The sequence below is a fragment of the Eleutherodactylus coqui genome, chromosome 5 (assembly GCF_035609145.1).
Source record: "Eleutherodactylus coqui strain aEleCoq1 chromosome 5, aEleCoq1.hap1, whole genome shotgun sequence".
NCBI lineage: Eukaryota > Metazoa > Chordata > Amphibia > Anura > Eleutherodactylidae > Eleutherodactylus > Eleutherodactylus coqui.
Genome location: NC_089841.1, coordinates 76,788,143 through 76,808,550, shown reverse-complemented (window position 1 = coordinate 76,808,550; position 20,408 = coordinate 76,788,143). Strand labels below are relative to the sequence as shown.

The window sequence follows — 20,408 nt, the reverse complement described above, 5'->3', positions numbered from 1 at the left end:
GCCCATTGCTTTTAATGGAGCCGGCTGTATTGCCGGCTCCATTGAATTCAATGGGCTAACATCGTTCTGCGGGGACAAGGTGAGTATATATATATATTTTTTTACACATTTCTGGATGAATTGCAGGGAAGGGCTTATATATTTAAGCCCTTCCCGACAATTCATCCGGCGCTCGCTGGCAGGCCATTGCTTTCAATGGAGCCGGCTGTGTTGCCAGCTCCATTGAATTCAATGGTCAGTGCTCGTTTAATCGAGACGAGTACTGCGTGGTGCTCGTCTCGAGTAACGAGCATCTCGAGCATCCTAATACTCGAACGAGCATCAAGCTCAAACAAGTATGCTCGCTCATCTCTACTAACTATCCATCATCAGGTGAAAGAACGGGGCTACATTAACCCATTTAGGACCAAGCACTGTCCAGCCAATTGTAAAAATACGGCGCAGGATTAAAGCCCCTTCTTCTGCAATCAAGCAGGAGCATGTCGGGTTGTCAGCTGTTAGTCACAGCTGATAACCTGGAGGAGAAGGCAGGAGGGTTTTTTTAACCCTTTCAGCCTTTTGCTTTCCCTGAGTACACAGCGCTCAATGAGCGCTCTGTACTAAAAAGTGAAAGTGACCCTATGGTCTTTCATAGTTTTAATAACTCTAATCTTGATTTCACATTCCCCTCAAACAGAACAAAAGAGTAAAAGAGAACAACAGAAATATATGTTAGATTTCCTGTAAATGGGACCCTGTGTGGAAGTTAATTGTTTAAATGCTTTGTTTTTATTGTGAAACTACATTACTGCACCCCCTGCAAGGGGAATTTCCTAGCTGATCAGCATGTAATAACTCGCTTATCTTTTTCTCAATAAAATCAGTTGAAATTAAAAAGTGAAAGTGGTAGTATAACTTCCACTACGTGAGCAGACCCTGATCAGCTCTGCCAGTGACTATTGTCACTACAGGGGATGTTTTTCCCTGTAACTGGGGCTCCTATGGATGCTCCAGCTACAGTGGGAAAGTATCAAACAAACAAAAAACAAAACATGTGAGTGTCCCCCAAAGGTCTTATATGACATCATGGGAGACATAGATAGTAAAAAAAAATTACATACATAAGTAAAAAAAATTTTACAGAATAAAATAAAAATATACACATAAGAAAGAAAATAACCCGAAGTTGAAGCCAACCAAAACCGTTGCCGTATGCACCCTGTAATCCAAAACCATACATATTATAGATCAAAACATCTGAAGCAAACTGAGAACCCCATTCCCATAATTTATTTTAATGTAAATATAGTAACTTAAAAAAAAACAAACTCTAAATGTTATAAAAAATCATTTTTTTTTAAAGTTTTTTACCCCCAATAAAACTAAAAAAACGGAAAAAGATATTAAAAAAATAGCCCTATGTGTCACGGAAACAGAAACACAGCAAAAATCATTTTGGCTGCTGAAGGAAAAAAAAATAGGACAGTTCAACCAGCACATGGGTGAAATCCCGAAAAAGTGTTTGGTGTCTGGTGCTTAAGGTACAAAACAGCCTGGTCCTTAAGGGGTTAAGCTATAGTTTTGCACAAAAAGGTCAATCTGTTATTTGCAAACTTTATTGACAGGTGAAATAGCCGATTCTGATATTTAGTATAAAATTGTTTTGGTGCATATATTACACATATAATGTGTTTGTAGATTCTAACTAATAATATTCTTTCCATGAACATTTTATTTGCATTTTAGTCACAGAAAAAAGGACAACAATCCCAATTTTTGCAAAGCCGTAACTTGAAATGTATAGCCTTATGCGAAGGTAAGAAGTTCAGTTTATAGTTTAGTAATTCTTTGATTATTTTATCTTTTCTTCCTTATTATTATTTCCCGTTTTATGTTAACGGGAAGATAGAATCATGTCTCTGCAGCGCCACCTATTAGAAGGCAGCATTCCTGCAAGTCAATGTCTTGCCTTTTAACAGGTCTTGTAACAATGACTGGGAATATTAGCCAAAGCCAGGGTCTTCTTCAGAATAGCAGACCACCAGATGAGACTTAATACACTACTTGCCTCCCCTCTAGCCTACCCTCCCTCTGAGTCACCAGTTGCCGTCCCTCACTAATTCCCCCTCTTCTTCACCTCAGCCATTCAGATTAAGCTAGGGGACAGATGTCTATGGAGCCTCTCATGCTCTTCTCTGTTTCTGTAATGATGCTACTAGAGATGAGTGAATATACTCGTTTCGAGTAATTACCGATCGAGCACCGTGATTTTCGAGTACTTCCGTACTCGGGTGAAAAGATTCGGTGGGCACCGGGGGGCGGGGGGAGGTGTGACAGAGCGGGGGGTAGCAGCGGGGAACAGGGGGGAGCCCTCTCTCCCTCTCACCCCCCACTCCCCGCTGCAACCCCCCACTCACCCACGGCGCCCCCCGAATCTTTTCACCTGAGTACGGAAGTACTCAAAAATCGCGGCGCTCGGGAAAAAAAGGGTCGTGGCCGAGTAGGTTCGCTCATCTCTTGAAGCTATCAGTAATGCTCAATGAGTACTTCCTAATGGAAGTACTCAATGGGGCATTCACTGACCAATAGGTGCTTCTTACATTAGGTAATAGAAATGGACTCAATGGCCTTATGTTAACTGCTCCTCCTGGTACTTTCTGATGCCTGCTCAGATGCCTTCACTGTGTTCCAGCAACATGTATTCTTCAAGGTAATGCTGAATAGGTGCCTTCAGGTAGAGCAGGCTTGTAGGCACTGTTACGGTCAGCGTATATTAATTACTATGCTGTGTGGTCAGCACCAGACCCCAGAGTGGTATTGCTGCCTGACAGAGTACAAGTAAACTGATAAGTGCTGGAGGAGAAATAGTGCCGGTAGGTACAAGGATATGCATCAGGCAGCAACTCAATTCCACAAAAATTAGTGTCCAGTTAAAGGGCTTGTGTTGATATCATAAGATAGGGGACAACTTGTTGATTGGTGAAGGTCTCACTGTGGGACCCCTACCTAATCTCTTCCTACACCTGTGTCCCTATCTGCCTGCCACTCTGGGGACGCTCCTTCTCTCTTAGTTGTGTCAGAATGAATGGAGTGTTGGGCAGGCATGCATGGTTGGTGCTCTATTGATTTCATTGGAGCTGATGGCAATACCTAAATGCTTGCAACTCGACTATCTCCGCAGTCCCATTGAAAGTGAGTGGAGCATCAGTATGCTTGCTCGAACAACACTCCATTCAGTCTTCTCCTCACTGCAGGGGTTTATAGTAAGCCTGCAGTTAGGAAGATGGGGGACACAGAATCCCCGTTCTCGGGATGGACTGGAGTCTCAGCGGTAGATAAAGGACAACTCATGATCTTGGTACAACCCCTTTAAGAATTTTTTTTCTGTTAAACATGCACCCTCTTCAGGCCGAATAAGAGATGGTGCCCCAAGCATTAATCTGTCTGCCTACACATTGTCCAGAGACCTACTAGAAGTTGGCCAAACCAAACTTTTCAAACGTTTGATCATTGCTACTCAGTATAAAAGAACCCAGATGTTTTTTGTTTGTTTTTTCTGTATAGCTTTTTGATCTTTTTGGAAACTTAAAGCAAGTTGTATTCTGTTATTAAACTCCTTAACATTATTTTATCAATCAATCATCAAATATCTTATATGCTCTATTTAAGTGATTACTTCACCAGAATTGCACAAACATGGGGAGATCTGGGTTGTTCCCAATACGGATCATGTCTGTACGCGGTTCTTTTTTGTGTAAGTATCAAACATTGACTTTTTATTTTGTCTTTATGGTCATATCTTATAAACCTGCAATGTTCATTTTTACCATTACTATAGTGCTGACTGACAACACATTAAAGGGGAGAACACATTTAGATACTTCATCTATGTCTTCTAACAGAGTTGCTACATTTCTTCAGAAATGTGTAATACCATGACACTTTCAGTAACTTCTGGCCATCTAATAGTCTCCTAGACAGCATGGATTACTTCCCTGCATAAATTAGACCCCAAAAACCATTTACTGGATAGTGTATACTGCATTTTTGAACGGAGCACAGCTTATCCAGGTTTTCTTTTATTTACATTAGACTCTGTCTACCTAATTGTCCCAGTGTGATATTCCTGCCTACTTGCTGGTTAATAATGCATAATAATGTCCTGTCTTATAGGAAAATTTCCACTCTTAAAAAGTATACTTTCTGTTCACATCTGTTGTGTAATGGGGACATGTTCCTCTGGCAGTGTAAGTGCAGTGGCTCTCAAGTGCTTTAGTTAGCTGTGTCATAACCAATATTGCATTTGGGGAAGGGGTTACTGCATCAGGTGCCATACTAGTTGGGAATTCAAAAGTAATTGAGGGGAGGCTGTGACCAGGTAGGGGTTCAGAGCTACTGCACTATATGTTCATAATAAGTATAGTGCCTTTCCGTCAGAAGAATGTTAACATTTTAGAATTTAAGGCCTCAGTCAGACAAGCATTTTTTTGCGCACAAATCGCCACTCGCCTGTGTAAAAATCGCATGAATGGGCAATGCTTCATGCGCAGAAGACCCGAGCTTCATGCACATGAAAATCGCCCATTTACTGGAGAGCTGCGTTTTAAAAAGTGCAGCTGCTCCAAGAGGAGAGAGCGAAGGAGCCCCACAGGGCTTCTAAATTAACCCACAGCAGGGAGAGAGAGCAGAGCTATAAGGGATTAACCCAGAGCTGGGAGAGACAGAGTGGGGCAGTGGGTTAATCCCCCATTGTTCCGTTCTCTCTCCTTGCTTAATCCATATTCTTGTTCTCTCTCCCTGGTCTGGGGACCCCCGAGGGATATTCCCATAGCTCAGAGAGAGTGGGCGTGGCTGTAGAGCTTCTCACAGAGATTCCCCATAGCAAATATAGAGGGGGCAGGGCTAGAGGGACATTGCTAGATTGTGCATCCTTCTAGCCCCGCCCCTCCTCCCACGCTCTCGGGGAAGCCCTTGGAGAAATCCCTGCTATGGGGAAATCCCTTGGGGAGAGAAGTGGAGGGAGTTCCCTACTGACCCCTGCTGCTGGGGAATTGCGCAGCAGCGGAGCTGGAGGAATACTCTGCTGCTTACAGCAGGACATTTAAAAATTGCTGCCCAGAAGCACATTTTAAATGTCCCATTGTAAATTCCTGAAAGATACAGTTCCACAGCAGCACTCTTTTCAAGATGTATATTTTCCAGTGAAGTGAAATAGTTTTCACGTCCAGACAGGGACGTCCAGATAGTCTGACAAAGACTGTGGCTAGTCAGTCGAAACGTCGCTGTTTTTATGACTTTGAAGGAATAAAGAGACATCCATGGGGAAGTAAATTTTATCTTTGCACCTGAAGTTTGATGTCCTCTTCCCATTGTAAATTCCTGTTAGTCCCCGCGAGGATTAAGCGAACCCTCGGCGAGTCCTCTCTTCCCCGTAAAATATGCTTCTGGGCAGCAGGTTTTAAATGTCCTGCTGTAAGCTGCGGGGAATCTATTCCGAGCGCAGGAGTTTCCATTAACTCCTGCTCCCATAGGAGTCAATGGAAACTCCTGTACAGCGCGCACCAAAGATAGGACAGGTCCTATCTTTGGTGCGCAACACAGAGCTACATGTGACCTGCATCATGTCCTGTCAAACACGCCTAACATTCTCTCATGTGAGCGCTTCTATAGGAACCCATTGGTTCTTTTAGAAGCACTCTTTTTGTGCGCCTTTTCATACACGAAAAAAATGCTTGTGTGACCGAGGCCTAACTGTGTAAGTGAAACTATCTAGGGATGAGCGAGCATGCTCATTTAAGGCAGATACTCGGTCTTCTCGAGTAACTGTTTACTCGTCCGTGCAAATGTGGGGGGCGGCAGGGAGGAGCGGGGGCGAGAGAGAGATCTCTCTTACTCTCCCCCCCTGCTCTCCCCCACCGCCCCCCTGCATTTGCTCGGATGAGTAAACAGTTACTCGAGAAGAGTGATGCTCGCTCGAGTATCTGCCTTAAACGAGCGTGCTCGCTCATCTCTAGTCTCTATCCTTAGGGCCAGAGAGCTGCAAGAGGCTGACTAAATCAGGCCTAAGGAGTCTTTCCAGTGTAGCCGATTTTTTGTTATGCCTAAGTTCAAATAAAGTTTTCAAGAAATGTATAATACTGTCTTCCAGTGTGTCTGTATCATCCTTGCAACTTTTCCTTGAGAATCCCCTGCTCTTGTGAAACTTCATTACAGAACATTTGGTGTATTTGGTAGGATTGAGCAGACAGATATATTGGGAGACGGTATTAAACTTTTCTTGTAAACTTAAGCATAACATGTGGTGGGTGGAATAACATAGCAACAAAGTATGTAAGGCAAAAAAAAGACAGATATCGATCCAGTTCAGCCTAATACTCCCCAATGTTGATCCAGGGGAAGGCAAAAAAAAACAAAACAATGTGGTAGAAGCCAATTTTCCCCATTTAGGAAAAAAACAAATCCTTCCCAACTCCAATCTGGAAATTGAAATAATTCCTGGATCAACAACCCTTCTGAAATTATTAATGATCATAACATATAATTGAATCACTCAAGAAAGGCTTCCAGGCCCCTCTTGTACTGTTTTATCAAATTCTCCCTCACCACATCCTCAGGCAGAGAGTTCCATAGTCTCACTGCTCTTACAGTAAAGAACCCCCTTTTATGTTGTTGTAGAAACCTTCTTTCCTCTAGACGTAGAGGGCGCCCCCTTGTTACCGTCACAGTCCTGGGTATAAACAGATGATGGGAAAAGTGGAAACTTATCTTATAAAAAGAAGTATTCAGACCAGAAATATGACACATTATTATGCATTATTCCACTCCCTTACCATCCCCACCACCAACCTCCATGGGTCTTTTTGTCCATTGTTTAGCCTTTTAATGCTCAAGCTATTTTGATTGCTAAGGATCACAACATTGTTAGTCGTTTTATACAGGATTTATTATCATTATTACTGTGTATTAAATGTTAAACTTGATTAATACCGGTAGCGAGTGCAAAGCCGGCCAACGGTAAGGGCAGAGCCACCAAAGCAGTGCAAAAATAAAACCTCTGTGTTTGTTAGTTCATAGCGCGATCCGCAGCGATAAATCAATCGCCTGTGGACAGCCACCCTTAGTATGGCTGCTTTCTGTCTAGTGTACGTAGTCCAATCCAAGTGGTAGAAAGGATGGCAGTCACAAAAAGTACCCCATCCATTCTCCACAGGCGTCTCACCTCCCGCGCTATTATTATTAATCTTATTAATCTTATTTACTATAGTTTGTTTTTAGTCTACTCTTTTTTTATTTTTGCATTTATAGATTTTTTGCTTTTACTGTATTTTCCCCCAAAAAGTAAGATATTATTTTAATGAATTTTAAGCTATATGTAATTTCCCAGGTAGATTAAATACAGCCATGATAGTTGTCAGCAGTTGTCACATTCAGGGCTGTGCAGGGTTATTAAGCAGATAGACCTCCACTCTTTGTCATATGTTCTGAATTAGAGATGAGCGAGCATACTCGCTAAGGACAATTACTCGAGCGAGTAATGTCCTTAGCGAGTACCTGCCCACTCGGAAAAAAAGATTCAGGTGCCGGCGGGGAGAGCAGGGGGGAACGGAGGGGAGATCTCTCTCTCCCTCTCTCCCCCCGCGCCCCCCTGCTCACTCCCGCAACTCACCGCTCACCCGTGCCGGCCCCGAATCTTTTCTTCCGAGCGGGCAGGTACTCGCTAAGGACATTACTCGCTCGAGTGCTAGGACCACACAGGGGCTTTTTCTTAGTCATGCCACAGTAACACAAGCAGCTTTGATGCCACTTAGGCTCCTTCAAAACGGAGCCCTAAATTGTTTGCACAAGTGAATGATAACAGAGCTTGCTCGATCGCTACTGCAGCCTATTTATGTAGGCAAGTAAATTGTTCCGAAATCTGTGTTGTAAATCGTTCAGTCGTGCCACTGAATGCGAACGACTGAATGACCGCTGTTCACACACAACGACATGCAAATGATTATTATTATGCCTGCATAACTGAACCATTACTGTTCAACTTAGCACAATCCAATGTTTTTTTTGAACGGGCCCTTAAGTAGTGTAGTTGTTTCCTCTTCTCTCAGAATTAATGTTTTTGGTGGAGGTTTTAATTTTGCATTCTCTTACATGTTTCCCTTTGAATTGCTTTATCTATTGTCTTGCCTACAGTGTAAAAATGTGAGTAGAGGATCATACAGAACAGAATTAAATCTGATGAGGATTTAGTGTCTGTAATGAAAACATCAGTATGAGCCTACAAGAGTGCGAGTAAATCACTCGCCTGCATAGTGCTGTATCCCTGCACATGGATGTGATTTATTAATATTAAAGACAGGAAGTCTACAGCTCTGTGGTGTTCATTTCATTATAGAGCTGTCCTGAACTAAGAGTGATGTGTTATTTGTCCAATATACCAAACAGGCATCTATTGCTTCAATCAATCAAACCTGGAAGACAGAAATTCTAATGTAACCATTGGAGGACTGATAAGTAGATCAGGTCAAAAGCACAAGGAGATGGGATCCTAGCCATAGGCGTTAGGTGGTTGAATGTATACCTGCCATTAGGGAAAAAAAATTATATAAAAAGCTGTATAATTGCTGCCTGGGCACATAGAGAACGCCTGAGAGTTTTTCTTTCCCCCGGCACACACTTAGAGAAAGACTGTGAGTCCTGCTACCCCCTCCCACACTAAACGTCCTCAGTGCTGTAGAATAAAGCTGGATTCACTCATGCAATAATAATGTAGTTGGCCATTTTCATATAAGAAGAAAAAAGTATGAAGGGCAGACTATGTCATATTTCTCTTTGTGGTATCTCTGGATTAAAAACTGCATTTCACAATGTATCCCCATGTCAAGTGTCTTTTATTATACTTAATCCTTTCGAATCCACTGTCTGACATCTTCCTACATTCTGATTGAAGCCTGTAAAGCTCCAATGTCAGAAGACGTCCGACAGAGTTTTCTTACCGTCTATTGCCAACCGCTCCACTGTCTGAGCCTCTCTGGCGCACACACACTGGCTTTAGCCAGCAGATGGCACCGTTGTACAACAGCAAAAAGAGAAAGCCTTTTAAGAAACCCTGAATGCAAAATTAGATTGAAAAGGGTTAATAGTGTTGAGTGAACCGAACCAGTTGAACCCTGTTAAAAGTTCATTCGGTCGACTTGGGTAGTTCATGTTGAACGAATGACAGTGGTGGTGGTGTTCCTTTGGTAGTTGCAGTACTGAGATTCTAGGTTCAAATCTGACAACATCTACATGGAGTTTGCATTATGTGTTTCCTAATTAATCACCTTTTTATGTAGCACATGCATTATGCAGAACTTTACATCACTTGATATTTTCTGTTCCCTACTGGGGCCTCACAATCTATATTCCTCTATTAGTATGTTTTTGGAGTGTGGGAGGAAACAAACAAAAACACAAGGAGAACATGTAAACTTCATGCAGATGTTGTCCTTGGTCAAAATTTGAACCTAGGATCCCACCACTGCAAGGCAAAAGTACTGACCACTGAGCCGCCATGCTGCTGCTTCTTCTCCCTCCTCAGTACACACATGTGCTATGTAAGTAAAGGTGATTATTATCATGGGAAATAAACCCACACAAGCACAGAACGAACTTACTCCATATAGATGTTTACAGGTTTGAACCTAGAACCCTCCACACTGCAAGGCAACAGTGCTAACCTCTGAGCCACACCACCACCTTCTTCTTTTTAGGGGCAATGGTAACGTCCTAGTTCAGTTCGAATTAATCTAAATTGAAATTCGGTAAACCAGCCGAAAAAAAACTTTTCAAAAATTCGCTAAACGCTAATGGTTAATAAAGTATATGGAAAAGTTACTTGAAACTATGCTAAATCAGGTAATCCCTTTATTAACCCTTTGAGTGGCACGCCCGGAAATTTTCCGGGACGAGCTCCACTGCCGATAGTGATATAGCCCGGAAGATTTCCGGGCTATGTATCACTATGGGAGCTGCAGAGCACAGTGCCACAAGCTGTGGCAGTGTGCTCTGCCTGCACAGTCCCACAGAGACCAAACATTGAGAAGCAGGAAGATATTGCCGATATGCCGGCAATCTCCTGCTTCTAAGTCTCCTGCTTTGTTTATAGGTTGCCATAGAGACCATCGGCTTGTCAGAAGCAAGTGGAAGGTCTCTGTGGCAGGGAGAGCTGGTGCTTGGCTGTCAGAGGACAAGCAGGCACCAGCTCTTACAGCAGAGATCAGAGAAAACCTCTGATCTCTGCTGTGTTAACCCTTTACATACTGCAGTCTATGTGACTGCAGCATGTAAAGGTCTGTCACCATCAGACCCCCGGAAAGTGATCAGGGGGTCCTGATGGGTCCCTGTGGAAGTCCCCTAAAGGGACAAAAATTTAAAAAAAGTAAAAAAAAAAAAACAAAAGTAAAAAAATTATTAAAAATATAAAAATAAAAACACTTATCTCCCTTTACTTTGTAAAAAATGTAAAATAAAATCACACATGTGGTATCCATGCGTCATAATGACCCAGAGAAGGAAGTTGGTACATTATTTAACCCCTTAATGACATGGCCCCTTTTTTTCTTTTTTCACCATTTCTTTTTTTCCTCCCCGAAACATAAAAACTGTATAAACTTGGTATCACCGGAATCGTGTGACTCAGAGAATAATGTTATCACATTATTTATTCTGCATGTTGAATGCCGTAAAAATGAAATCCAAAAAACAAATGGCAGAATTTCTTTTTTTTTCCCCCAATCTTCCTACAAATGTTTTTACAAAAGTAATGCAATACATTATATATACCCAAAAATGATGCCATCAAAAATTACAACTTGTCCCGCAAAAAACAAGTCCTCATATGGCCTGGTCAATGGAAAAATGAAAAAGTTATGGCTCTCGGAACGCAACTGCAAAATTAGTTGAAATTCAATGATTAGACCATTTAAAAAACCTGTCCTGATGGGCACGACAGGGTGATAGGAAACCTGCCACTAAAGGGGTTAAAGCCTTCTTCTCCTTGCTTTAAATTATGACTTTTCAAAGATTTTTGAAACCTATATTATATACTGCTTCTTTTTTTCTCCAGCTATGAAGACGGTCAAGTGGGAGACACAAGCATCAACACACAAGAACCAAGTAGCTATAAAGAAATCCTTCGAGTTATAGGCAACCAAACCGCTACTGGTTAAACACAACATTTCAGAATGTGGGGTTTCATCAGTATCAAAGCTGGACTTTGAACTGGAGAACATTGGGGATCTCTTTATTACTCCTCTTCTTGTTATTATTATTATAAAAGCTCCTTTTATTTCCGCTTTTTAATGTTTGACCTGATTATACCTATTGATTCAAATGGATTATTTAATATGAAATTAATATATTGTGGGGTCTACATGACAGCCAGGCTTCTATCCTAGAGAGTTACTGGAGGAAATTTGTAATAATTAGTACCAGTTCTCAGTTCTATATTGACGTTACGAGCGACTACTTTCTACTTACAGGACTATGGTTTTATTGTGCTATAAATGAAACCACCAAGTGTTTTATGGATTTTATGCTGAAGATAATTGGAATATTAAAACATTATTGTAACATGTGCTGTGCTTTATCTGGAGGTTAGACCCAAATAATTACCACCGGTATTATATATAGCATTTGCATTTTTATTTCTTTGGCTACATATGCTATGGTAATAAAAAAAAAATGTCAAGATTCTGACAAGATATCTGTTAAAGCGTAGCTTAATTTATTAAAAAAAACAGGCAATAGGCAGACATTTTATAAACTTAGAGTATTGGATGTCCATATTTCTTACTTTTTGGCTTCCTTTCTTCTTTTTATATGTAATTGGGCACCAAGTAGACATTTACTTTATGTCATCCAAATGCTGTAGTTATGGGACTGGTTACTAAAATACAAATGCAGTGATGTCCTGCACCAAGGAATCCGATGCCTTTTTCTTGGCTGACTCCAGGGGTGCACATGCTTCTTCCAAAAGTTTGAGTTCTTAGGTATAACATCCATCTGTCCCTTTCATGAGTTACTGTTGAGGGTTTCCTACTGGTAACTTCTAATAATCGAAAAAGAAAAGTTTAAAGCGACCCTCCAGTTTTGGTACAAAATTCTGTCCTGAGACAGGAGGTGGAAGGAGTATATCACCTGGAGTTGTTCTGCAGGTATATCACCTGCGGCCCCTCCAATCCACCTGTTCAAAGCCCCGTTTTCAGTTGTTCAAGATGGCTGAATTTTCTAACTACCTAATCGACACTGTGCACTGCTCTCTAATAGGCCAGTGATCAGCATGTGAGCAACTATAGCCAATCAGAGTGCAGGTTTAGTGCATTGTTAGTCTAATGCTACCACTGCACTGTAGGAGATTTGGTAGTGTGAAGACTGTGTTGGTCATCTTGGATTGCTAAAACAGGACCTGGAACTGGTGGGTCAGTGGGATATTAGAGAAAAACAACTGTAGGGAATATAACCCCCTCCGCTTCTGGTCCTGGGACAGAATTCTATCCTGAAACTGAAGGGTCAATTTAGTTTTGCTGTCTTTGGTCAAGTCAACATATAGTCATACCCATTTTACAACCAGTTGCAATCTGGTGGAAACCAGTATCAAGAGTGGTGTCATCACCATGTAATACCTGGGCACATGCCAGAGACTACTGGGCTTGGTGGATTCTACATGGTCTACACTTGTCAATCTGAGAGAGGGTGGACAGAGGGCCCAGTATGACTGGTCCAAGGGCCATATCCACCTGGAGCCAGCCCTGACACATGCACAGCGAAATAAGCAGTAACTAGTTCTACAATTGATGTTTCCAAGTAAACAAAACAGGGGTTTAAAGAAATACAAAAGGGCACAGACCCTAAATAACCTTCTGCACCAGCAGGGTCTGAATATGTGGCATTATAGTGATGTTTAAAATGGACCAATATAGTACTGTTTTTCTTATAGCCAGAACTGCCATCACGTTTATAGAAATGGTGATACGTCATCATTGATAATTGAAATGTACCCACTTTCAATAGCATCTACTTGTTTACAAGTTTTACATTTGTTAACTTGACCTGAAGATATCAGATGTTTCTTGTTTGAAGGGGAACCCAGAAACAAGTGTTAAATCCTGCTGCAGCACCTCCGCAGGGGAAATTTAGCATAGCACAGTGGCCATTAAAATCAGTAGACCATCATTGTAATGCATATGAATGTTCTGGGTCGTCCATCAACAAAACAGCTCTATCTAGCCTCTATCCACTCCAGCTAATTGAGGGCAGTCTTAACTATGGAACACTCCTCTATTAATTTAGAATTTTTAATAGGGTATTTACATTATTTTTCTAAACCAGACAACCCCTTTGCATAAGCAGATCAATACTACACTCTATAAATTAGGATTTGGAGGAAGAAAACACGAGAAGAGAGGGTTCTCCGGTCTGCCATGATATAGATGCACAGTTGCATCTTGATTTGCACTAATATACGGAAGTAAGTTTGATGGGCAAAATTATATCAAAGTGGTTGTTCCAATTAAACACTGTAGGTTTGACCACTGGGACCTACAAGGATCAGGAGAACAGCACATCTCCAGTTCCCCTAGTGCATAGAGTGGTCATCCACATGAGTAAACACCACTCCATTAAAGAGTAACTGCACTATATATGTATTACATTGGGCTGTCTTCAGCTGCTGGAAGGAGCCGAATATGACCAATAGAGCCCGAACGCTTCAGTGTGTAAGTGCAGGTACTCTCTCTTTAACTCTCTATGGAGATAGCCAAGAAACCACTCAGCTATCTTCATCTGCCCCATAGAACGGAATGAATTGGTGGTCACACATGCACATTGCTGCTGCACTCACTGAGGGAACTCTGGAAGCACCATTCTTGCAATCTCTGGAGGTCCCAGCAGCTGGACCACCAGCAATAACAAATTTATTACTTATCCTGTGGATAGGTGATGGTTTTTTTTATAGGATAACCCCTTTAAGTTAAAGTAGACATTATTGGTCTCCCGGTAGATGTCCACGAGCCATTTTCTCAACCATTAAGGTTGCATACTGGAAGTATAGTACTCTGTATGGACAAACCAGCCAAATTTTTCCACCTTATCATCATGCAAGTGTGTGGAGAGTACAGAGGTATAGTTATATTATTTCACCCAATAACCCTTTTCTATTTCTGTTCATCCTAACCAAACATAATCTTTATACCAAAACGTGCCCATGTAGTACATGAATGGGCCAGGTGTGTAGATACCACAGATGCATAGCGCCTCCTCCCAAATGAGAAGCCTCCTCTATAATGTCAATATGCCTTACTTGGGTATATTAAAAATGGGTCATCTTAGTTATAATAATAGGAGGAAAATTTTGTAAACTTCTGGACACATTACAAACACATTATACTTTTGTCTCTGCATTGGGATTGGAGCTAGAAGTGTAATAGGCAGCATTGGAGTGCTGAGAGCATAGCCACCTCCTAATATTCCTGCTATGACCCCAATATCCGGCCTCGCTGCATTGACAACAGGCTGGTTGATATATCAACGGCTGATCATTGGGGATCCCCAACGATGAACTATTGATGGCCTAACCAGAGGAGTCACCAATAGTATTTGCCCAGAAAACCCTATTAGGATTTTTTATCTGTCACAAAAAAAATTACAGGCCATGGGAATGCATTGAATAGCTTGAAAATCTCTTTAAAATCTCTTCGGTGATTTCTTTTTTTAATTGCTACATACTGGGATATCTGAGCGATTTTAAAAAGATGGCAGATTTAACCTCAGTCATCTCCTGTCTAATAATAGACCAAGTACTAATGAGTTCATTCTAAGACTTTTGGTGCATGTTCTAATGTGAATATTAAAGGGGTTGTACCAGAATTTCAACGTATTCCCTACCTACAGGATAACCAATATAACTTGTTGAACAGTGGAAGTCTCACTACTGAGACCACGCCCAATCTCATACAGGGGAGATTGGTATATACAGTTTCTTTGGTACGTATCATTTTTGGGATTCTTTCCATAAGTGTTTTGATTTCCTGTACATGACATTTCATGCATTTTATAAAGGTTCTTAACTGATAAAGTAATACACTATAGTGCCATCAGTTAGATTTGTAAAAGGGTACTACAACCTGAAGCAACCGCAAGGTGGAATTGTACCAAAGCCTTCTTCTAGTAGCAGCACCACTGTTCTCCATAGACTCCGCCATGACCAGCAATACCAGACACGACCCATGACAAGAATGAGGCTGTTTCCGAAGGAAAGTGGCCATGTTTTTCTAATCTTATACAAACCCCTTTATGTAATGTATAGAGATAAGAGATGAGCGAGCATACTCGGTAAGGCGATTTACTGGAGAGAGCATCGCCTTTTTCGAGTAACTGCTGGCTCGTCCCTGCAGATTCAGGGTGGAGCGGGGGGGGGGGGGGGGGAGTGAGAGAGATCTCTCCCTCCCGATCCCCTCCGCAACCACCCACTCACCCCCACGACCCCCCTGAATCTCCAGGGACGAGCCAGCAGTTACTTGGAAAAGGCGATGCTCTCTCGAGTAAATCGCCTTACCGAGTATGCTTGCTCATTTCTAATAAAGATGCATTGGAGAGCTACGATATGTATGTTGTCAACAATGATGTAGTGCGGGTTCTGTTCATTGGTTGCATTTAATTGACTAGCAATCTGGCATTAGCCTATGTAGCTTTCCTGTGCTATAACATTTTGGGCTTTTTTTGGATTACTAAAAAGGATTGTGTTATTAGTTATCTTTTATTTTAGTATTCTCACCAGAATCAATTCCTTTCCAAGGAGTAAATTGGATAATATACCTGCCACTTGTCTGCTGGCTCCATTGCCGACATATAGGAGCTATGGCTACTTTGTGATTGGGCTGCCCATATAGATTGCCTCAATGTCCTATAACACATTGTCACAGCCTATTTGGGTGGTCTGTTAACAGAATACAACCTGGCATCACTAGTATCTTCTAAAGGCATTGGCATATAAATGGTCAAAATTTTATTTCCCGGCAGCCCTAAAAGTTTTTTATTGGCTTCATGAGGTTTTAGGTTTCTTTCACACCTGCGCTAATTATTTCCATAATTCAGCTCCTTCACAGTAGTCGAATAGTGAAAATAACTGAGGTGCCAGATTCGGCACATGACGGTCTGTAATGGTATCGAATGGACTTTATTAACTATAATAGAGTCTGTTGGTTTCCTGTTTTGATGCCCAGCTTTTCCTGGACAAAATAGCGCAGCATATCTTGTTTGGGATTTAGTGCTGGAACTGCACCGGAGACTGCGAATGGAGCATCTGAAACAGATGTGAATTAAAGCTAAGCAACACTTTGACTAATCTTGAAAGGGAAAGTCCAAGCTTTTACATTGATTGCCTATTTGTGGCCCTTATCCAAAAGAGTGAGCTGCAGTCCCAGACAACTCTGCATGCCTAAGAACATTGGCAAGGGTATACTTTATATGAGGGTTGCAGAGTTAGTAGTTACACCTTGGCCCTGGTGTCTGAGAGGGTCTACAAACTACATAACACCATACCACTCTTACCGATATTGCATTGTGGCCTAGGATCTTCAGGTTATGTCTTCTAATTTTGTTGTGTTCAGTGCTGCAGTTTGGGGTCTGCTGTCCTTTAGTTTAAGCAGTGGTATCCCAGTTCAACATTAATAGCTTATCTAATATACAAGTGATAATGTAAAATTCAAAATCTTTGTAACTATCATTACTATTATTTTACAAAGGTAGTCAGTCTCCATACAGATGTAGCAAAGTTTACATTAATGTGTCAAAAAAAGTTCTCTGCCACCGTTTATTTCTCCTTTTAGTAGCTTTTCAATTACTCCAGTTGGTTTAACTTATGGCAAAATGATTTTTCAATGGCTTAAAGGGGTTGTCCCATCTCAGCAACTCATCCAATAATCACAGGATATGGGATGAATTGCTGATCAGTAGAAGTCCAACTGTTGAGACCCCCACCAATCCCAAGATATTATCTCTGGCGCATACCAAAGTTATAAGAGTAGTGGTCGTGCGTGCCCTCCACTGCTTCTTCCACCTCTGTGAGAGGCACCAGAGATAGCCAAGTTCAAGTGCTGCATAAACTCTGGCAGTCCCATTGACTTCAGTGGTACCGCCAGAGATTGCCAAGCTGTTGAACTCAGTTCTCTCTAGAAAGTCCCATTGAAGCGAAATGAGCAGTGGCATGCATGTGTGGCTACTGCTGCCAAATCTTTGGGATGTGCCAAGTGCGAAATCTCAGATCGGTTGGGGTCCCAGCAGTTGGACCCCATGGATCACCAAGTTGTCCCTTATCCAATGGATAGGGGATAACTTGCTGAGATGAAAATACTCCTTTAGAATAAGATAATTTGTCACAGATAGTTATCACACTGGAGTCAAACTTTCATATATCTACACTCTTGTGCTCATATAGACTAACTAAACAGAAGCAGAGCTGCAGTGTAAAGTATACAGGATGGACAGAATCAGGAAAATCAGCAAAGTAACCATCTGGCATCATCAGAAATTAGATATGTGGTGCATTTCTGTGAAAAAGCTGAGTCAGTGGCCATAACTGTATACTCATGAAGCAGATTGAAGAAGCATTACCCCAACGTAGTGACGTACATAATTTTTTAAAAGAGCACTTCCATTTTAACAAATAGTAGACTCAGAATAATAATGAGAGTTTAACTGTGAAAACGATCTAATAGCAAACACAGAGAGCACTACTCATCCATTAGTACAAATAATATAGGAGACTCTTGAAAGATGTTTTGACTCTAATTTCAGGGTCATTTTTTAAAACCTCTTTCCCATTCAGTCTGTTACAAACAGCACAATTTATCAATGTGGAAAATGCTTTACAAAAAAGCTTTTGTAAAGGGCTACTTGATACAAATGCAACTCAGCAAAGTCAATAATAATAGGCAATTGTCATTGGCTAAGCATAAAGGGAAGAAAATCATGCAAAAATCTGCACTTTCTGACTAAAGGTGTTACCATCAGCAGAATGTTGGGTCTATTGGGGGCTTCTGATTAGTAGAAGGGGGTGCTCCCTCCCACTGGCCCGTCTACTTGACCAAAAACTTGAATAAGACCTAATAAATGTTGAGTTTGGTAACAAACTTCTTCCCGTTGACCTGCCTTTTTGACCAAAACCTTGAGCAGGACCTATTAAGTGTTGAGTTTGGTGGCAAATTCACTTTTAATGATTTACTATGGCAAAACACTGAAACTGTTAGAAAATGGAAAAAATGTATACAAGATGAATTCCAAAAATATAAATATGGCCACCTGATGATAGAAATACAAAAATGATCTGCTTAGCTGAAAGACTAGAACTCTCTCTCTCTCCAGTCCTAATAGCCATGTCTAACAACAGTCTGCTCTAAAGGATTTTATTGCAACCTGTTTACTTATTCCAAACTTTTTGATACTTGTATTTTTCTGACTCTTTACTGATACTGTACAATAGCACTTTTAATTTTCTAGTCATTGGTACAATAAGTGATTCTGTTAAATAAAGCTAAGCTTCTACATTTCCTTTTAAAGTTGTTAAAAACGATAAACTGTGTGCTGATGGTCAAATGTAACACATTTGTAATCCTTTTTTGTACTATACATGGTATGCTCTTCTCCTTGTTTGTTATATGCAGGGAAGGAGGATGAACTGGGAATAAAATGGAATATTTGAAAAGATGACTTATGTTGACTCCAGTTATTCTCTATGTATTTTTTGTTTCCAGTTTTGGGAAGTGGGATTTGTATATTTTCTAATTGGGGACACCCGTGTATAATGGCCAGTTTGAAACAGTTGTCGTCCTTCCCTCTTGGGGAGTAAACCTCTGCCTTACCTCTGAGACAGCAGGAGAATGGAAAAGCCGTGAACCCCGTAGGCACCTAAACCTGGTTTGCCGGAGGTAGGGCTTTGCAATAAGCTACCTCAGACATCTTGTGATTTGCCTGGGTCAAAGAAAGCAGGAATTCTTGCTTATTCCACATGCTGGTTAACCAAATGTACTTTATTCCAACAATATAACACAGTCCAAAGTTCAGGTAGAACTGCATTAAATAGAGATGAACAGGCGTACGAATCCTTATGAAAGATTGTGTTACCGCAACACAATCTCTTGGCTTATGAGGTGGGCTCGAAGGAGTACAGTTTCTCCTCAGGGAGAACATCTAGAAGGTGTGAGGAGAAATATAAGACTGGGTATGCTCCTTTAGGAAATATGAAAATGAGAAAATGGAACAATGCCTCTATAGCACCACCTATTAGAAGGCAGCATTCTTGTAAGTTAATGTCAGACTTTATAACAAGCCTTGTAACAATGACTGGGAATATTAGCCAAAGCCAGAGTCTTCTCCAAAAGGAAAAAATAACTATGCACAGACAGACTGTTTCAGGGGGTTTGACCCTCATAAGTGTGCAGTAGGTTTGCTGGCTTGTCTGAGTGAGAGGCCTATGATGTAGGTCAGAAGGGGTAGAGATGCAGACATAAGGAGAAACTGTACCACTCCTACTGTTCAATGATGAGGAGCAAAAACTCCAAAACAGTCTGTCCATACATGGTTATCTTTTCTGTCTGGGGAAGACTCTGGCTTAGGCTTATATTCCTAGTCATTGTTACAAGGCCTGTTAAAAGGTCAGCCATTGACTTGCAGAAATGCTGCCTTCTAATAGGTGATGCTGTAGAGGTATTGCTCCATCTTTTCATTTTCCTATAAGGGGGGAAACTAGGTCCCTGATGCCTAGAAATGATGGCAAAGAATCTGTGACCAAAAGCAAGCCCAGAGTGCGAATTCTGGTTCACTGTAACAACTGCTATGATAGCACCCAGCAACGCAAGAGGCACTAGCATTCTTTGGCCTCTCTGGCGCTGACAAAAAGACAATGCATCCAACAAAACTATGGAACAATAACAGAAACACTACTCCCAGGACACATTCCCTAGTGGTTTTGCACCCTTTCAACGAGGTGCCTAATTATTTCCGCTTCAGGTCCCCAAGTTCCTGCTTTAAATTTTATAAGCACAGAAAAACTAAAAATAGTAGTACAATAATATGTAAAACTTAACAGAAACAAGAATAAAGCCCTCTGCACCTATAGCAAAGGCATCGAGTAGAGGTTGAATTGATTCACCAGGAATCAGAGCCATTCATTCATGGTCATTTATGGGAATTGATGAAGAACATTCCAATGCAAGAAAAAGTAAGTTGCACTCTTTGGACTTACTTGAATTTCTGCATTTATTCTAACAAAATGCAGTATGATTGCTATCTAAATCAAGAATATAGACAAACACAATCCAACTTAACTAATAACACACAGTTGTACCATTCATATTTTTTATTGAGCACAATGAGTAAACATCCACAGTGCAAAGAAA

At 41.2% G+C, this 20,408-nt stretch overlaps 1 protein-coding gene across 2 annotated transcripts in view; it reads left to right on the top strand.

The window, feature by feature from the left end:
• The window catches only part of PARP8 (poly(ADP-ribose) polymerase family member 8), a 261,740-nt gene extending 246,377 nt beyond the window's left edge, over positions 1–15,363 (top strand). For both annotated transcript variants that reach the window (XM_066602737.1, XM_066602738.1), the window contains 3 exons: positions 1,726–1,795; positions 3,649–3,733; positions 11,081–15,363. In XM_066602737.1, coding sequence (XP_066458834.1) covers positions 1,726–1,795; positions 3,649–3,733; positions 11,081–11,183 — 258 coding nt within the window. In that variant the 3' untranslated portion in view covers positions 11,184–15,363. The remainder of the gene's footprint in view (positions 1–1,725; positions 1,796–3,648; positions 3,734–11,080) is intronic.
• Positions 15,364–20,408: the final 5,045 nt, after the last annotated feature.